Source organism: Aquila chrysaetos, chromosome W, assembly GCF_900496995.4.
Source record: "Aquila chrysaetos chrysaetos chromosome W, bAquChr1.4, whole genome shotgun sequence".
NCBI classification, from domain to species: domain Eukaryota; kingdom Metazoa; phylum Chordata; class Aves; order Accipitriformes; family Accipitridae; genus Aquila; species Aquila chrysaetos.
In genome coordinates, this window is record NC_054457.1 from 94,197 (window position 1) to 114,006 (window position 19,810).

Genomic DNA, 19,810 nt, shown 5'->3' on the forward strand with positions numbered 1-19,810 from the left:
CCAAGGAGAGAGGAGAATCTGTTACTATCCGGGCAAAGGGACTGTCGGAGTTAACGGAGGGCAGCAGGAAGGTCCGCCCAGCCGGTTGTAAACCCCGCCCCGAGCGGTCTCGAACTCGCGGTCGGTCGGGTCGGAACTACGATCCCGGAAGGAACGCTCTCTGGCGGAAGGCACCGGCACTGGGGGCAGCCCGAGCCGTGCTGCACGGGCAGTCCGCCGGCGGCGTCCGGGAGTGGGATTGCTGGAGGGGAAAGCTGGAGACCCAAGGGAAGCGCCAGCAACCCCGCCCCCTTGGGAAGAGAAACGGGACCCTTTCGCGGCACTGCGAGAGGAACTGGACAGGCTAAAAAACTAGGAGCTGCGGTTTGGGGTTCAGGCCGCCCAATCCGCATGGTGAATACCTGCCAATGGTCTGCTGATAAAGAGCCTTATATACACATTCCTGTGGGCCCAAAACAGATAAGTTTGGAATTCTTAATCGATACAGGAACCCAAGTTAGTGTTTGAAATGATCTACAAGCTAGTGAGCTGGGAATTAGGCCATCAAGAAAGGCTATAAACATTAGAGGAGTAACAGGGGCAACAGAAAAATGCCCCATAGCTCGAACCCAACTTTGGCTACCTGGGGAAAAAAGAACGACAGCTGTGGAGGTGGCTTTAAGCCCCTATGAGGGAAATATACTGGGATTTGATGTGCTGGCAGGCAGACAATGGGACCTACCCAATGGCAGGGTGTGGAGCTTTGGGGGCAGGGAGGCAGAGGCTATTCATGTGAGAACCTTGCAGGTTGCTCCTGCACTACCGCAATCTAAGGTAACCCATGTCCCTCAATACCCGTTGCCAGCCGCTGCCAAACAGGGCATTTTGGAAGTAATTAATGATCTGGAGAAAAGAGAGATCATCAGTTGCACACGTTCTCCTTACAATTCCCCTGTTTGGCCAGTCCGTAAATCAGATGGAAGGTGGCGACTAACAACTGATTATAGAAGATTGAACAGTAATACCCCACCATTAACTTCTGCTGTCCCAAGTATTACCTCAGTGATTGCCCACCCTCTCTATGACTTGCTCTGACAAAACAGAAAATGGGATTTGACTTTGCAACATATGGAAGCCCTTAACACTCTGAAAGATGAGCTTAAGGCTTATCAGAAACTAGGTCCATTGCACCCACGAGATCCTTTAAGGGTGGAATGGGGATTCGCTGAACATGCCTCATACTGTGGTGTGTTTCAAAAGGGGCCACAGGGACCAGCTAGACCATTATTATTCTCCTCCACTGCATTCAAAGAAACGGAGCGATGATATTCAGATTGGGAGAAGGGGACTCTTTCCCTCACTAGAGCAGTTAAGGAGACTGAAAAGCTGCGTACCTCACAGGATGTTATAGTACAGGGTCCTTTCCCTCTCTTAAATTCAATCAGTGGGTCACCTCCTCTGGAGGGAGTAGCCCAAAAGGCCACAGTAAGGAAATGGTATGCATAGCTAGAAGGGATAAGCCAATTGCTCCCACTAAAAGAGGGTCCGACTAAGGTTTTCAAACTACAGCAACCTGTAAACCCTGACCCAGCCTTGCTGGGTCAACCGTATAAACCTTCTCCAATTGAGGAGGCACCCGAATTTGTGGCAAGCTCAGATGTGCAGGGAGTGTGGTTCACGGATGCATCTGCCTATCGAGTGGGATCAAAGGGGTGCTATTGGAGATTGGTACTGGGAAGACAGTTGAAGAAGAGGGTGAAGGTAGTGCACAAGTAGGAGAACTATGGGCTTTATTACTGGCCATAGAGAATGGTGCTACCATCGTCTATACTGACTCTTACGCAACCTTTAAGGGTGCTACAGAGTGGTTATGTCAGTGGGAATCTAGTAAGTGGGAAGTAGGTCATGCAAAAGTGTGGAGGACAGAGGACTGGCAACATCTCCTGGTAATAGGGAGATCCCGACCTTTAAAGGTGGGATGGATGAAGGGACATGCTTGGGATGGAATCAGCAGGTGGACCACCTGGCCCAAATCAGGATGGTCACCAGTGAGAAGGAAGATTGGGATAGACTAGCAGAATGGTTGCATATCAAACAAGGCCACTCAGGGAAAGCAGCTCTCCATTATGCATGCTAATCTTGGGGTTGGCCAATGTCTATGAAAACCTGTGAAGCAATTCTTACAGCTTGCCTGCAATGCTGAATAAGGCTTAAAGCTAATCACCCAAACTAAGCTCTGGCGCAGCATATCAGACAAGGCAAGGCTCTTTGGAGCATGTGGCAGATTGGTCTTCTGAGACCATCTCATGGGAGTGGAAAGACTCACCACATCAGTGCCCGGTGGATAATCCTGGACTTCTAATCCTGTGACCCGGTTTTAAGACCGAGGCCTAGTTTGTGCTTTCTTACAGGACCATGAAGGAACGAGTCATTCCAGTCCTTTTGCTGACAGTGATGACGGTGACAGGCGTGGATGTTGAAGATCTGGATGATAATGTCGTGGCAAAATGATGGACATTAATATATCGCGAGTCCTTGACCTCGCATGAGAGCAATGTAACAATTATAGTTGGTCACCAGATGTGACTATATCCTCCAACTAACCCATGGGATAATGGGGTGGAGTTAGAATGGTACTACACTACGCTCTGAAATTCCACGGAGGCAACTGTTTCTGCTACAGGGACCAACTGGTTGGGAAAAGTTTTGATATGTTCAGATTTTCTTTCACGGGATGGGACACCAGCCTTGTCTAATCTTTAATAATGCTTGTAATTATGACTACTATAATCTATATTGCAATAAGTTCTATCAAACGTGTGGTAGTAAAGCCCGTACTAACGGTTAAGTATACTCCTTTAAACTGTCCATACACTGAATATTCCTGTGTTCGATATTCCACTTTAATTCTAGACCAGAAGGGAACGATGACCCACAATGAGCGTCAAACTCACCAAACTGCACCCCCTTTTAACTTTGGAGGCAAGAGGTGACTGTACCACCACTCCAAAGAAACCAGTCAAATCATGACTGTGGTCACGGGGTGGATTGTGGCAGTACATCCCACCCCCCCCATCCTGCCAACAGGAAATGAAACTTCTCCAGGCAGGGAGAAGGGGAAGGAAACCCTGGAGGCTGCAGGTTGAAATTTGAACTGGCCAATCGAGATGCACCAGGTACACCGAGGTGACTCTCCTAGCCAATAGGATTAAATGACCACAGGTCAGATTCAACAGGGGTATAAATGGGGTCCCGCCGGAGGACATGTTGGCAGTCCTCCTTGGAGCAGCGGGTCTGCAGTCGGGGACTCCCCCTCGGGCCGGGGCACCACCCGAGGTAACTCCTCGAGGGAGAGAGCCCTCAGCTTTTAGGTGAGTGATATGCGCATTTTGAGCCATCACTTTAAATCTTGGGGATTCTTAAGTCGGCCGTGTAGTATTAATTCTCTTTACATCATTGAGCCTGTGGTTTTATAAAATGTTACCGGACTTCTAACTAACTTTTGCTGAAGAATAAATCTGAGTTTTAACACCTGTTGGATTTGGTTAGTCGTGCATCCGTAACAGTATGTTTAATGAAACATAGAAGAAAGGACTCCTGGTTACATGCAAACCATTTCCTCATTTGCCTCGATGGTCATTATCACTGTCTTAGACTTTTCCCCCTGTATTGGGTTTGAGTGGCAATGTTTTGGAAGCAGGGGGGCTACAGGGGTGGCTTCCATGAGAAGATGCCAGAAACTTCTCCCATGTCCGACAGAGCCAATGCCAGCTAGCTCCAAGACAGACTGTCCTGGTTTCAGCTGGGATAGAGTTAATTGTCTTCCTAGTAGCTGGTATAGTGCTATGTTTTGAGCTAGGTATGAGAAGAATGTTGATAACACACTGATGTTCTCAGTTGTTGCTAAGTAATGTTTAGACTAAGTCAAGGATTTTTCAGCTTCTCATGCCCAGCCAGCAAGAAGGCTGGAAGGGCACAAGAAGTTGGGAGGGGACACAGCCAGGGCACCTGACCGAAACTGGCCAAGGGAGTATTCCATACCATGTGACATCATGTCTAGTATATAAACTGGGGGGAGTTGGCCTGGGAGGGATCGCTGCTTGGGAACTAACTGGGCGTTGGTCGGCGGGTAGTGAGCAATTTCATTGTGCATCACTTGTTTTGTATATTCCAATCCTTTTATTATTATTATTGTCATTTTATTATTGTTATTACTATCATTATTAGTTTCTTCCTTTCTGTTCTATTAAACTGTCTTTTTCTCAACCCACAAGTTTTACTTTTTTTCCGATTCTCTCCCCCATCCTACTGGGTGGGGGGGGGAGTGAGTGAGCGGCTATAGTTACCAGCTGGGGTTAAACCACAACACAGACTTGCCGCTGGCCAAGGCTGAGCCAGTCAGCAACAGTGGTAGCACCTCTGTGATAACATATTTAAGAAGGAGAAAAAATTGCTGTGCAACAGCAGCCAGAAGAGAGGAGTGAGAATACGTGAAAGAAACAACTCTGCAGGCACCAAAGTCAGTGAAGAAGGAGGGGGAGGAGGTGCTCCGGGCGCCAGAGCAGAGACTCCCCTGCAGCCTGTGGTGAAGACCGTGGTGAGGCAAGTTGTCCCCCTGCAGCCTATGGAGGTCCATGGTGGAGCAGATATCCACTCTGCAGCCCACGGAGGATGCCATGCCAGAGCAGGCTCCTGGCAGGATCTGTGGCCCCATGGAGAGAAGCCCATACTGGAGCAGGTCTTCTGGCAGGACTTGTGACCCCCATGGGGGACCCATGCTGGAGCAGTTTGTGGAGGACTGTCTCCCATGGGTTAGACTCCACACTGGAGCAGAGGAAGAGAGTGAGGAGGAAGGAGCAGCCGAGACAAAACGTAATGAACTGACCGCAATCCCCATTCCCCGTCCCCCTGCACCGCTGGGGGGGGGAGGAAGGAGGTAGAGAAAATTGGGAGTGAAGTTGAGCCCAGGAAGAAGGGAGGGGTGGGTGGAAGGTGTTTTAAGATTTTTTTTTTTTATTTCTCATTATCCTACTCTGACTTTTGATTGGCAATAAATTAATTTCCCCAAGTCAAGTCTGTTTTGCCCATGATGGTAACTGCTGAGCGATCTCCCTGTCCTTATCTCAACCCACAAGCCTTTCATCATATTTTCTCTCCCCTGTCCAGTTGAGGAGGGAGAGTGATAGAGCAGATTGGTGGGCACCTGGCATCCTGTCAAGATCAACCCACCACACCCTCCTTCAGTTCAGGGAGATTAATAAGCATTTTAGAAGCTGTACTTGAGATATTTAATCTGGTCAGCATTTAAGAACCTCAACGCAAGAAAAGACTAATGCAATGATAATAATAGAGCAGCAAATTCTAACATTTTTTATGCTTGAACATTAGATGTTTTACATTTCTCAGCTACCAGCTACTCGTTGGTGTTGCTAAGCAGTAAGTTTTTCTAAGTCTGCTCATACTCAAATTTAATACAAAGTTCATTTTAAACCAGTGTTTTCTCTGTTCAGAGCACAATGAAAAAGTCAAAGTTTCAGTCTTTCATACTCTAAAGATAAACCACCTTGTGATATGCTACAGTAATTCTCTAACATACTTTTGTTAGCAAACAGCTTAAGCAGCCTACTAGAACTACCTACCCACTCAATAAGCAAAGAGCTTAAAAAACAAAATAAACCCAGTACTTTATATAGCAATAGACTCAAGTTAATCAAAATGACTGCTTAGTACAGGAAACAGTTTCCTCTCTCAATTTTATTCAAATTATTATGTATCAGTTCAAGAACCTAGTTCTGAAACAAAAACAATTTTTATCTGATAACAATAGCTTGTCAAGGAACTTTTGCTTGAGTTATGGTAATCTGACCAGGAATGTTCCTTTAGAAAATTTCAGAATAAGCAGATAAAAATCTGAGCTTTTCAGTGAAACAGGATATTTTGCCTCATAGAAGTCCAACTTCTATTCTCAATCAAGTGTTTATATCTAAAGCTTCCACAAGAGCTGAAGAAAAATTAAAGGACTGGTAAAAATTTACTTAAAACTAAGGATCATTGAAGTGTCCTTCGTACAAATTCAATGAAAAATGGGATGAATTTCCAGCCTCCAAGAAAATATATTTTTCAGATCCTATCAATGTTATTAAGAAGCAGTACATTTTTTTCCCAGAAAGATGTATATAAATTATAGGAAAACATAGCACTAACCACCCAATTTGGAAAATATCTTATTGAAACAAGACATTTGGAGACACTTTCTCTAAGACAAATTAATGATAATCAGACTGAAAACTGGATTTAGACATTTCTGGTTTATGTTTAATTACATCAAACACCTATTTATGTGCATACAGCACTTTTCCAAGGCTTCTGGTGTTCAGATTCCTATGTATTTTAGCAAGAACAGTTAGTAGGAACAGATGCACCTCCAGTGGAATTATCCAAGAAACCTCTCATTGCACTCAAATGTGAAGACAGAGATCGGGTACAAATTATTATTATTTTTTTAAGAACCACCAAATTCTTGCAAAGTATGAAAGTTTAAACTGTCCAAACCAAAATCAATATTAAAAGAAGCCTTTTTTTAAAGTGGAAAAACTGCATAATTAATCAGGCTTCTCCACAAAAGGAGGTAATTTTTGGAATGCTAGAACTCATGCTCCTCAACACTCATTAATGATCTGAAAAGGAGGTTGAATAAGATGACTTAAGTTTACCAATAATACCAGACAGAAAAACCAAAGCAAACAGATACCTCATGATAGTGGCTGGGCAGTAAAGCAGGAGAAGAAAATTCAGTGGTGATGCATGCAAGATTTTTTTTTTTTTTTTTACAAGTGACACAGAAAAACAATTCCAAATTTACATGTACAATGGCAAAATCTAAACTATTACCACTCAATACTTCCATATTATAAATAGGTGGTTCCATAAAATTGCCAGCTCAGAACTCAGCAACAGTTAAGGACAGCCTTAGAAGAAGGAAAAGAACAGCATGAGAAAAACTCCCCTTTGAGGTCATGCCAAGTTCCAGAACAGGATATGGGTATTTTCCTCATTCATTCCTTCATGGTAGCATGCAATGACCCAGACTGCATTTCTGCTTAGCTAGACTTCCAGTTAAGTTCTGCAATTCACTAGCTAAATCATTCACCAAACCTAGTCTGAATTTCAGCCCAGGGTTATCAAGTTCCACATCCCCATCACCCCATGCCTGAAGACCCTCATGCCTGTAAAACAGTTTTTGAAATGCCAGCTCTACAGATGTGTAATCCAGCAACTTGTTTGGTATATCCTCTTGAAGCATTTCTGAGGTACTGCAAGAGTAACAAATTGCAGTATTTTTGTCTCAAAGACACTCCATGATTAACTTTGTATTTTTTCACTAGACTACAGAAAAGAATCCTGGTTTTGAAACTTAATTTTGTATGTTTTAACGTTACCTCTGCATCAAAGTTAAAGCAAAATGCCAAGCTATAAAAGGACTAATATTCTAATTGAGATGAATTTTTTTTAGAGGACTATTATCAAAAGACAGCACTTTAAATTTAAGAGCATCTACTGCTTATTGTAAGGATTGTCCAATAAAAGGTGAAAATTCCTAATTACATATAATACTTACATAAGCAATATTTCAAGAAGCTCAAGGTAAAAATATGTACCTACTTGGATATCTATTTTACTTTGCTTTCCTGTAACACCGATGAATTATTGTAAAAGGAATTAAGGGATATCTCTAGATCAACTGCCCTTGTCCTTATGGGTGATTTTTAACTTCCCAGACATCAACTGGGAATATCATACAGCAGATACAAACAGATCCAGGAAATTCCTGAAGCACATCGAAGATAACTTCCTGGTGCAGGTACTAAGGGAGCCAACTAAGAAAGGTGCCCTGCTAGATTTGTTGCTTGTACACAGAGAGGGACTCGTGGGCAAAGTGGTGATTGGTGGCTGTCTTGATCACAGTGACCACAAAGTAGTTAAGTTTCAAATCGTTGGAAATAGGAGAAAAACTTCCAGCAAAACTTCAACCCTGGATATGGGGAGAGCAGATTTTGGGCTGCTGAAGGAGCTAGTTAGTAAGGTCCCCTGGGAATCTGCTTTTGAAGGTATTGAGGTCCATGAATGCTGGTCACTTTTTAAGAGCCATCTCTTAAGAGCACAGGAGCAGGCCATTCCAAAGTGTCAGAAGTCAAGCAAGTGGGGCAGAAGGCCGGCTTGGATGAGCAAGGATCTCCTTCTAGAACTTGGCAGAAAAGGAAAGTGTATGGACATTGGAAGCAAGGACAGGCGACACGGGAGGACTACAGAGATGCTGTTCGCCACTGTAGGGAGAAAATTTGTGTGGCCAAAGCTTGATTACAGTTCAAGTTGGCCAGCACTGTGAAGGACAACAAAAAGGGCTTTTTAAAATACGTTAACAGCAAAAGGAGAATCAGAGATAACATTAGTCCGTTGCTTGATGAGGTCAGTCACCTCACAAATAAGGACGTAGACAAAGCGGAGACATTTAATGCCTTCTTCACCTCTGCCTTCAAAACCGATGATGGGCCCTGAGACCCCCGGAGCCCTGTGTTGTAAGACCATGACTGGGGAGATGATAAACTCCCAGCTGACCCTGAACTTGTTCAAGACTTGCTGCTCCAGCTGGATGTGCATAAGTCTATGGGGCCTGATGGGATTCATCCTAGGGTACTAAAAGAGCTGGCTGATGTCATTGCAGGACCTCCCTCCATTATTTTAACGGTCTTGGGAGTCTGGAGAGGTCCCAGTCAACTGGAAGCTGGCAAATGTTGTCCCAATTTTCAAGAAGGGTAAGAAGGAAGACCCTGGTAATAACAGGCCTGTCAGTCTCACTTCAGTGCCTGGTAAAATTATGGAGAGGGTTATTCTGGGAGTTACTGAAAAACACTTGAGAGACAACGCTACCATTGGTCATAGCCAACACGGGTTCATGAGGGCAAAGTCCTGCTTAACTAACTTAACTTCCTTTTATGACAAGGTCACCCATCTAGTTGACCTAGGGAAGCCAGTAGATGTAGGGTTTTTTTGGATTTTAGCAAAGCTTTTGATACTGTCTCTCACAGTATCCTTCTGCACAAAATATCAAGCACACAGCTAAGCAAGTCCATAATACGTTGGATGAACAATTGGCTGATGGGTCGGGCTCAAAGAGTTATAGTAAATGCGGTTACATCAGACTGGCAGCCAGTCACCAGCAGGGCTCCCCAGGGCTCAATTTTAGGGCCAGTGCTCTTTAGTGTTTTTATAAATGATCTGGATGCAGGAATCAAATGTACTTTAAGTAAGTTTGCCAGTGATACTAAATTAGAAGGAGCTGTGGACTACCTTGAGGGTAGAGGAGCCTTGTAGAGAGATGGGCAATCACCAACCATATGAAATTTAACAAGAGCAAGTGCTGGGTTCTCCACCTGGGACAGGGTAATCCTGGTTATACATACAAATTGGGGGATGAGAGGCTGGAGAACAGCCCTGTGGAAAGAGATCTGGGGATTTGGGTTGATGGCACGTTGAATATGAGTCAACAGTGTGCCCTGGCAGCCAAAAAAGCCAACCGGGTCCTGGGGTGAATCAAGCACAGCATAGCTAGCTGGTCAAGGGAGGTGATTGTCCCCCTCTATACTGCACTGGTGCGACCCCACCTCAAGTACTGTGTGCAGTTTTGGGTACCTCAATATAAGAAGCACATCAAACTATTAGAGTGTGTCCAGAGGAGGGTGACCAAGATGGTGAATGGTCTCGAGGGCAAGACTTATGAGGAGTGGCTGAGGTCACTTCGTTTGTTCAGCTTGGAGAAGAGAAGGCTGAGGGGTGACCTCATCGCAGACTACAACTACCTCAAGGGGGGCAGCAGAGGGGGAGTGTCCTGGTTTCAGCTGGGATGGAGTTAATTGTCTTCCTAGTAGCTGGTACACTGCTATGTTTTGAGTTCAGTATGAGAAGAATGTTGATAACACTGATGTTTTCAGTTGTTGCTAAGTAATGTGTAGTCTCAAGTCAAGGATTTTTCAGCTTCTCATGCCCAACCAACAAGAAGGCTGGAGGGGCACAAGAAGTTGGGAAGGGACACAGCCAGGGCAGCTGACCCAAAGTGGCCAAGGGGGTTGTCGTGGTTTAACCCCAGTCAGCAACTAAGCACCACGCAGCCGCTCACTCACTCCCCCCCCCACCCAGTGGGATGGGGGAGAAAATCGGGAAAAGAAGTAAAACTCCTGGGTTGAGATAAGAACGGTTTAATAGAACAGAAAAGAAGAAACTAATAATGATAATGATAACACTAATAAAATGGCAACAGTAATAATAAAAGGATTGGAATGTACAAATGACGCGCAGTGCAATTGCTCACCACCCGCCGACCGACACCCAGCTAGTCCCTGAGCGGCGATCCCCTGCCCCCACTCCCCCCAGTTTCTATACCAGACGTGACATCACATGGTATGGAATACCCCATTGGCCACTTTGGGTCAGGTGCCCTGGCTGTGTCCCCTCCCAACTTCTTGTGCCCCTCCAGCTTTCTCGCTGGCTGAGCATGAGAAGCTGAAAAATCCTTGACATTAGTCTAAACACTACTTAGCAACAACTGAAAACATCAGTGTTATCAACATTCTTCTCATACTGAACTCAAAACATAGCACCGTACCAGCTACTAGGAAGACAGTTAACTCTATCCCAGCTGAAACTAGGACAGGGGTATTCCATACCATGTGACATCATGCCTAGTATATAAACTGGGGGGAGTGGGGGTGGGGGGATCACCACTCGGGGACTAACTGGGCGTCGATCAGCAGGTGGTGAGCAATTGCATTGTGCATCACTTGTATATTCTAATCCTTTTATTATTACTGTTGCCATTTTATTAGTGTTATCATTATCATTATTAGTTTCTTCTTTTCTGTTCTATTAAACCGTTCTTATCTCAACCCAGGAGTTTTACTTCTTTTCCTGATTTTCTCCCTCATCCCACTGGGTGTGGGGGGAGTGAGTGAGAGGCTGCATGGTGCTTAGTTGCTGGCTGGGGTTTAAACCACAACAGGGAGGTGTTGATCTCCTCTCTCTGGTGACCAGCAATAGGACACGTGGAAATGGAATGAAGATGTGTCAGGGGAAGTTCAGATTGGACATTAGGAAAAGGTTCTTCACTGAGAGGGTGGTTGGTCACTGGAACTGGCTCCCCAGGGAAGTAGTCACAGCACCAAGCTTGTCAGAGTTCAAGGAGCATCTGGATGACGCTCTTAGTCATATGGTTTAGTGTTAGGTAGTCCTGCGGGGAGTTGGACTCGATGATCCTTATGGGTTCCTTCCAACTTGATATATTCTATGATTCCACCTGTATAACCCAGATGCAGAAGTTGCATTGTGCCAGGTATTGTAGTTAAACTCAACACCTTGGAGCAGTGCCTATCTTGTATCTGAAAACATAACAGATGTTTTGTGTGCTACATACTTTAAAAATACCTGACCTTCAAGCCCTTTAGGTAAAATGAAAGTAACAGAGTTCGTTGGAAGAGATAAGGCATAGATCAATAAAGCTGAACCAAAATGCTGATGAACAGTAGGGCCTTAAAAGACAAGGAGACAAAAGCCAGTAATCAGATACAGTAAAAGCAGCCAAGTGATGAAAGAAATGAGCCTAAAAACCAGAATGATAACCTAGGAGAATGGACTCTAAGACTAAAAAGTTTAAAATCTAGGACATCTAGATAAGAACCAATTCAACAATCAGTGAAAGAAGATGGACAAAACCATTAAAAAGTCACTCAAACATAATGAAAGCTTTTTCTTTTTCAAGCTAGAGCTCAAGAAAGGTTCACAGTTGTTAGCTCCTAGTTCTCTAAACTCTTATATACGAAGGATAAGCAAATCAATTCCTTTGGAACATATTTAACACACTGCTTCAATCTTGCAGCTTTTATCTGTCATAAATACCTTGAGTACTTTAATGACTGTACAGTGAAACTTACAACTGTCCACAAGCACCACCAGATCTAATGAGGGAGTGAGAAAGGAAATAAAAAAAAAACCCATACCTTGTGTTGTTCTATTGCATCTACCCACTGTTGTCTGTGGTCTGGGTCCTGAGCTCGGACGTACCAAACGCTATCATTTACACTAATATCAAATCTGCATTCATCAAAGTCATGGGGCTGTGAAAGAAAAGAGTGTAAGAATAGCTAAAATTATCAACATGATCAACAATATCTCACACTCTAAAATACTGTAATTAGAAAAACCGATTTATACTGCCTTGAACTCATCCTAAATTCTAAACTCTGTTTTATGTAGCTGTCTTAAATAATAAGCTAACATACGCTTCCATAATGAAAAATGCCAGTCTTCTGAAACAAAAAAATCTGTTTAATACATTCTTATTAAACAAAATTGTCATAAAAATGTTCCACACGAACAGTGACCAAAACGTCACACTTCCAAAGGAATCCTTTAGCAAAGTAACTAGTGGACACAGCCAGGAAAATACACTTTTATTTTAAATTTCAAAGCAGGAAAAAAATTAAAGTTATTGCTATCAATATTAAGTTTAGATAGAAGGAATACATACATCATAGCAAAAAAGCATCAGGATAGAACCATAAAAGCAAACTATAGCAAAATGACAACGAACTAAAGGAAGCTGTGGCACCCTCTGCCTCAACTATCTTCACTAAGACAGGACTGTCAGATATTGGAAGCAACATGCAATCCCTTCCCATATTACCACTCAAATGCATCATCTTTCAACTCACATATCTCAAATACTAAAAAGCTTTTACTAGCATTACAGTGAAGCTAGTAAGGAAAGTACAAGGGAACAAAACAACCATATAATCTGCCCTGTAACAACGTGAGTTCAAAATTACTCCCTAGCACACATCCAACACAGCACAATTTTTTTCCCCTTCATTGGAAACTATTCTTAACGAAACATAACACAAGTATAGCTGAACACCTTTTTAAATTTGAATACAAAGACAAGTTACACATATGTTGTGGTTTCAGCTGGAATAGAATTAATTGTCTTCCTAGTAGCTGGTACAGTGTTATGTTTTGGGTTCAGTATAAGAAGAATGTTGATAACACTGATGTTTTCAGTTGTTGCTAAGTAATGTTTAGACTAAGTCAAGGATTTTTCAGCTTCTCATGCCCAGCCAACAAGAAGGCTGGAGGGGCACAAGAAGTTGGGAGGGGACACAGCCAGGGCAGCTGACCCAAAGTGGCCAAGGGGGTATTCCATACCATGTGACATCATGTCTAGTATATAAACTGGGGGGAGTTGGCCTGGGAGGGATCGCTGCTTGGGAACTAACTGGGCATTGGTCGGCGGGTAGTGAGCAATTTCATTGTGCATCACTTGTTTTGTATATTCCAATCCTTTTATTATTATTATTGTCATTTTATTATTGTTATTACTATCATTATTAGTTTCTTCCTTTCTGTTCTATTAAACCGTTCTTATCTCAACCCACAAGTTTTACTTTTTTTTTCCCGATTCTCTCCCCCATCCCACTAGGTGGGGGGGAGTGAGTGAGCAGCTGTGTGGTGCTTAGTTGCTGGCTGGGGTTAAACCACGACAGTCCTTTTTTGCGCCCAACATGGGGCATGAAGGGTTGAGATAACGACAGACCTGACCAGAGCATCTTAAAACAAATTTGTTACAAGCATTCATTATATTGGTTTAATAGTCGCTGGTCACTATGTTGATTTATGAGTTCTTAGAGTTGTGGCACTCCTTTTTAGAGTTCTGTTATGTATCACCTCACTTGCTGTATGTAGTCCGTGTTCTGCTGCTTATCATCCCTGGGAGGTGGATTAAGGTTTGTGCTTTGATGTATTGTGTAACACTGGCTTATGGTATGATAAAGTTATCGGTCATGGGATTAATCCGGTATTTGCACTCAGCACTGTCGTCACCTCTATACTTCGGGAGCCATCTGTGGGAAACTATTAATAATTACACCATTTACCTTTCCTCCTTGGAGAGCCAATCTATGGGCGAGACACCTTTCCTCCCCTTTCCCTTCTCCTCCAGCCTAGTTAAAATGGCATTTGAGAATTTTGAAAAATTTCAGTACCCTTGGGATGTTGAGACCAGCATGGTCCTATGGCTAGGAACTAGCATGTTCCTGAATGTGGTTCAGGTCTTGTTTCAGACTAAACAACTATTTAAGAAGATCACCCAGAGATCTGCCCTGAGGCTGGATAATGATGAGTGGCAGGGTGTGTGGGGTAGTATGGGCAAGTACCTAGAACAGTGAGTACCTCCAGTGTTTTGGAACTTCACCCCTGAACAACTGCAGAATCCAGAAGAACTAGTAAAATATTTGGAGAAAGTATGCTGTCACGCTGGCAACTCGAGAGAGACACAAATCACTGCAACGTGCTGGGGCCTGGCCCATGTTTATCAAGCCCTGTTCAACACCACTCAGTACCCTCAAGGGGATGAGAAGGTCTCTGGATCTAACAACAAGGCGACAGGTACTGCGGCTACCCAAACCCCGGCAATCGCACTGCAGTCCCTCCATCCCTGGCAACAGGCACTGCGGTTACCCAAACCCCGGCGATCGGTACTGCAACTGAACCAGAGAAACCAACCAGCACCAGTATCAGCTGCCCCCATACAGAAGAAATATACAAAAAAATCAGTTCGCTTTGCAAAGGATGAAGATGAGCCAGGGTCATCACAGGAACAGGAGGAAGAGGCAGAACCAGAGGTAATCACCCAGTCCCTATCCTTGAGTGATCTGTGGGATACGCAAAAAGATTTCGGCCGTCGTATAGGTGAGCATATTATCACCTGGCTGCTCCGATGCTGGGACAATGGGGCTAGTAGCCTGGAATTAGAAAGCAGGGAAGCCAAGCAGCTGGGATCGCTTGCCAGGGAAGGTGGCACTGACAAGGCGATTGGAAAAGGGACACAAGCCCTCAGCCTCTGGAGGCAACTCCAGTCAAGCGAGAAGGAAAGGTACCCCTTTAAGGAAGATATTATATGTCAAACAGGCAAGTGGACCACCATGGAGAGAGGTATCCAATATCTGAGGGAATTAGCCATACTAGAGATGATTCATTATGACCTGGACAACCCACAATTACCCAAAGATCCAGATAAAGTCCCATGCACACGACCCATGCAGCGAAAGTTTGTATTGAGCACAGCATCGTCCTATGCCAAATCACTAGCAACAATGACCTGGAAAGATGAAAAGGCACCAACGGTGGATGAAATGCCTCGCCAACTCCTGCAATACGAAGAAAATCTCTCCTCCTCCCTACAAGCCTGAATCTCGGCTGTGGAGAAGCTGTCCGAGGATTTCCAGCAATTCATAGAGAATATGTCCTATTCCCCACCTGTATGGACCATTATCTCAGCTATTAGGAGTAAGCATTCCTGTTGTAGTTTAACCCCAGCCAGCAACTAAGCACCACGCAGCCGCTCACTCACTCCCCCCACTAACCAGTGGGATGGGGGAAAAAAATCAGGAAAAGAAGTAGAACTCCGGGGTGGAGATAAGAACGGTTTAATAGAATAGAAAAGAAGAAACTAATAATGATAACACTAATAAAATGACAAAAATAATAATAATAAACGGATTAGGATATACAAGTGATGCACAATGAAATTGCTCACCACCCACTGATCGACGCCCAGTTAGTCCCTGAGCAACCATGCCCCCACCACCACTCCCCCCAGTTTATACACTAGATGTGACATCACATGGTATGGAATATCCCGTTGGCCATTTTGGTTCAGCTGCCCTGGCTGTGTCCCCTCCCAACTTCTTGTGTCCCTCCAGCCTTCTTGATGGCTGGGCATCAGAAGCTGAAAAATTCTTGACTTAGTCTAAACATTACTTAGCAACAACTGAAAACATCAGTGTTATCAACATTCTTCTCATACCTAACTCAAAAACATAGCACTGTACCAGCGACAAGGAAGACAATTAACTCTATCCCAGCTGAAACCGGGAGAGTTTCTCTGCCCAAGAGAGAGACTATAAAAGGTACACACCACGAGGTGCCCTGTGGTTTTACCTATGTGACCACGGAGAGGACATGAGGAAATGGGATGGAAAACCTACCTCCGTCCTAAATGCACGGGTACGTGAACTGCAAGGAAAAGCCACCACAAAAGGGGATTCTACCAGGAAAAATGCTGCTCCAGTTTCCAAACAGAGTAGAAGGGCTGATCTTATTTCTGATCCTCCTGAAGGGAATTCTGAGCCAATTTTATGAGAAGTGAATACCGGATACTCTTACCAGAATGAGAGGGGCCCTGCCTCCAACCAGGTGGAGGAAAGGGATAACTGGGTCTACTGGACTGTGTGGATTTGATGGCCTGGCACATTAGACACACAGGAGCATAAGGCTCTAGTAGACACCGGTGCACAGTGTACTCTAATGCCATCAAGTTATAAAGGGCAGAACCCATTTGTATTTCTGGTGTGACAGGGGGATCCCAAGAGTTAACTGTATTGGAAGCTGAAGTAAGCCTAACTGGGAATGAATGGCAGGAACACCCCATTGTGACTGGTCCAGAGGCTCCGTGTATCCTTGGCATAGACTACCTCAGGAGAGGGTATTTTAAGGACCCAAAGGGGTATCGATGGGCTTTTGGTGTAGCTGCCTTGGAGACGGAGGGCACTGAACAGCTGTCTACCCTGCCTGGTCTCTCTCAAGACCCTTCAATTGTGGGGTTGCTGAGGGTTGAAGAACAACAAGTGCCAATTGCTACCACAATGGTGCACCGGCGGCAATATCGCACCAACCGAGACTCTCTGATTCCCATCCACAAGTTGATTCGCCAACTGGAGAGCCAAGGAGTGATCAGCAAAACTCGCTCACCCTTTAATAGTCCCATATGGCCAGTGCGAAAGTCTAATGGGGATTGGAGACTAACAGTTGACTATCGTGGCCTGAATGAAGTTACGCCGCCATTGAGTGCTGCCGTTCCAGGTATGCTAGAACTTCAATACGAACTAGAGTCAAAGGCAGCCAAGTGGTATGCCACAATTGACATTGCTAATGCGTTTTTCTCAATCCCTCTGGCAGCAGAGTGTTGTCCACAATTTGCCTTTACTTGGAGGGGCGTCCAGTACACTTGGAATCGATTGCCCCAGGGGTGGAAACACAGCCCCACCATTTGCCATGGACTAATCCAGACTGCACTGGAAAAAGGTGAAGCTCCGGAACACATTGATAATACACTGATGACATCATCGTATGGGGCAACACGGCAGAAGAAGTCTTTGAGAAAGGGAAGAAAATAATCCAAATCCTTCTGAAAGCCGGTTTTGCCATAAAAGAAAGGTGAAGGGACCTGCACAGGAGATCCAGTTTTTAGGAATAAAACGGCAAGATGGACATCGTCAGATCCCAATGGACGTGATCAACAAAATAGCAGCTATGTCTCCACTGACTAATAAAAAGGAAACACAGGCTTTCTTAGGTGTCGTGGGCTTTTGGAGAATGCATATTCCAAATTACAGTCTGATTGTAAGCCCTCTCTATCGAGTGACCCGGAAGAAGAACGATTTTAAATGGGGCCCTGAGCAACAGCAAGCCTTTGAACAAATTAAACGAGAGATTGTTCATGCAGTAGCCCTTGGACCAGTCCGGGCAGGACAAGATGTTAAAAATGTGCTCTGTACTGCAGCCGGGGAAAATGGCCCTACCTGGAGCCTCTGGCAGAAAGCACCCGGGGAGACCTGAGGTTGACCCCTGGGGTTTTGGAGTCGAGGATATCGAGGATCCGAGGCTCGCTATACTCCAACTGAAAAAGAGATATTGGCAGCATATGAAGGAGTTCGAGCTGCCTCAGAAGTGGCTGGTACTGAAACACAGCTCCTCTTAGCACCCCGACTGCCAGTGCTGGGCTGGACCTTCAAAGGGAGGGTCTCCTCTACACATCATGCGACTGATGCCATGTGGAGTATAAGTGGATTGCACTGATCAGACAACGGGCTTGCATAGGAAATCCCAGTCGCCCAGGAATTTTAGAAGTGATCACGGACTGGCCAGAAGGCAAAGATTTTGGAATGTCGCCAGAGGAGGAGGTGGCATGTGCTGAAGAGGCCCCACTGTATAATAAACTGTCAGAAAATGAGAGGCAATATGCCCTGTTCACTGATGGGTCCTGTCACACTGTGGGAAAGCATCGGAGGTGGAAGGCTGCTGTATGGAGTCCTACACGACTAGTCGCAGAAACTGCTGAAGGAGAAGGTGAATCGAGTCAGTTTGCAGAAGTGAAAGCCATCCAGCTAGCGTTAGACATTGCTGAAAGAGAAAAGTGGCCAGTGCTCTATCTCTATACTGACTCATGGATGGTGGCAAATGCCCTGTGGGGGTGGTTACAGCAATGGAAGCAGAGCAACTGGCAGTGCAGAGGTAAACCCATTTGGGTTGCTGCACTCTGGCAAGATATTGTGTCCCGGCTAGAGAATCTGTTTGTAAAAGTATTTCATGTAGCTTCTCAAGTACCCAAGAGTCAGGCCACTGAAGAACATCAAAATAAGCAACAGGTGGATCAGGCTGCCAAGACATGGCTCAGGTGAATGTGGATTGGCAACATAAGGGTGAGCTATTTATGGCTCAGTGGGCCCATGACACCTCAAGCCATCAGGGAAGAAATGTAAAATATGGATGGGCTTGCAACTGAGGGGTGGACTTGACCATGGATACTATCGCACAGGTTATCCATGAATGTGAAACATGTGCTGCAATTAAGCAAGTCAAGTGGTTAAAGCCCCTGTGGTATGGAGGGCGATGGCTGAAATATAAACATGGGGAAGCCTGGCAGATTGACTATATCACACTCCCACAAACTCGCCAAGGCAAGCGCCATGTGCTTACAATGGTGGAAGCAACCACTAAGTGGCTGGAAACATATTCTGTACCCCATGCCACCACCTGGAACACTATCCTGGGCCTTGAAAAGCACGTCTTCTGGCAACATGGCACCCCAGAAAGAACTGAGTCAGACAACGGGACTCATTTCCCAAACAACCTCATAGACACCTGGGCCAAAGAGCATGGCATTGAGTGGGTATATCACATCCCCTATCATGCACCAGCCTGTGGGAAAATTGAGCGATACAATGGACTGTTAAAGACTACATTGAGAGCACTAGGGGGTGGAACCTTCAAACATTGCATATTGGCTTTGTGTGGCAAGGTTTTGGTAGCAGCGGGGGTTTACAGGGGTGGCTTCAGTGAGAAGCTGCTGGAAGCTTCCCCTGTGTCCAACAGAGCCAATACCAGCCGGCTCTAAGACAGACCCGCAGCCAGCCAAGGCCAAGCCAGTGATAGTGGGAGCGCCTCTGTGATAACATATTTAAGAAGGAAAAAAAGTTGTGGGACACACAGAAATGAGAGCTGGAAAGAGGAGTGAGAACATGCAAGAGAAACAACCCTGCAGACACCAAGGTCAGTGAAGAAGGAGGGGGAGGAGGTGCTCCAGTTGCCAGAGCAGAGATTCCCCTGCAGGCCGTGGTGAAGACCATGGTGAGGCAGGCTGTCCCCCTGCAACCCATGGAGGTCCACAGTGCAGCAGATATCCATCTGCAGCCCGTGGAAGACCCCACGCCAGAGCAGGTGGGTGCCCGAAGGAGGCTGTGACCCCGTGGGAAGCCCACGCTGGAGCAGATTTCTGGCAGGACTTGTGACCCCTTGGGGACCCACGCTGGAGCAGTGTGCTCCTGAAGGACTGCACACCGTGGAAAGGACCCATGCTGGAGCAGTTCGTGAAGAACTGCAGCCTGTGGGAAGGACCCATATTGGAGAAGTTCGTGGAGGACTGTCTCCCAGGGGAGGGACCCCTCGC

The 19,810-nt window shown here is 45.2% G+C and overlaps 1 protein-coding gene and 1 long non-coding RNA gene across 8 annotated transcripts in view; one reads left to right on the top strand and one right to left on the bottom strand.

Moving 5' to 3' along the window:
* Nucleotides 1-19,810, bottom strand: part of LOC121232777 (ceramide transfer protein-like) — a 116,747-nt gene that overhangs the window by 59,425 nt on the left and 37,512 nt on the right. For all 7 annotated transcript variants that reach the window (XM_041121219.1, XM_041121223.1, XM_041121224.1 and 4 more), the window contains one exon: nt 12,027-12,143. In XM_041121219.1, coding sequence (XP_040977153.1) covers nt 12,027-12,143 — 117 coding nt within the window. The remainder of the gene's footprint in view (nt 1-12,026; nt 12,144-19,810) is intronic.
* Nucleotides 2,274-11,119, top strand: LOC121232811. The gene is made up of 3 exons (XR_005931701.1): nt 2,274-2,551; nt 9,713-9,716; nt 11,108-11,119. It is a non-coding gene; the product is annotated as an uncharacterized LOC121232811 (long non-coding RNA).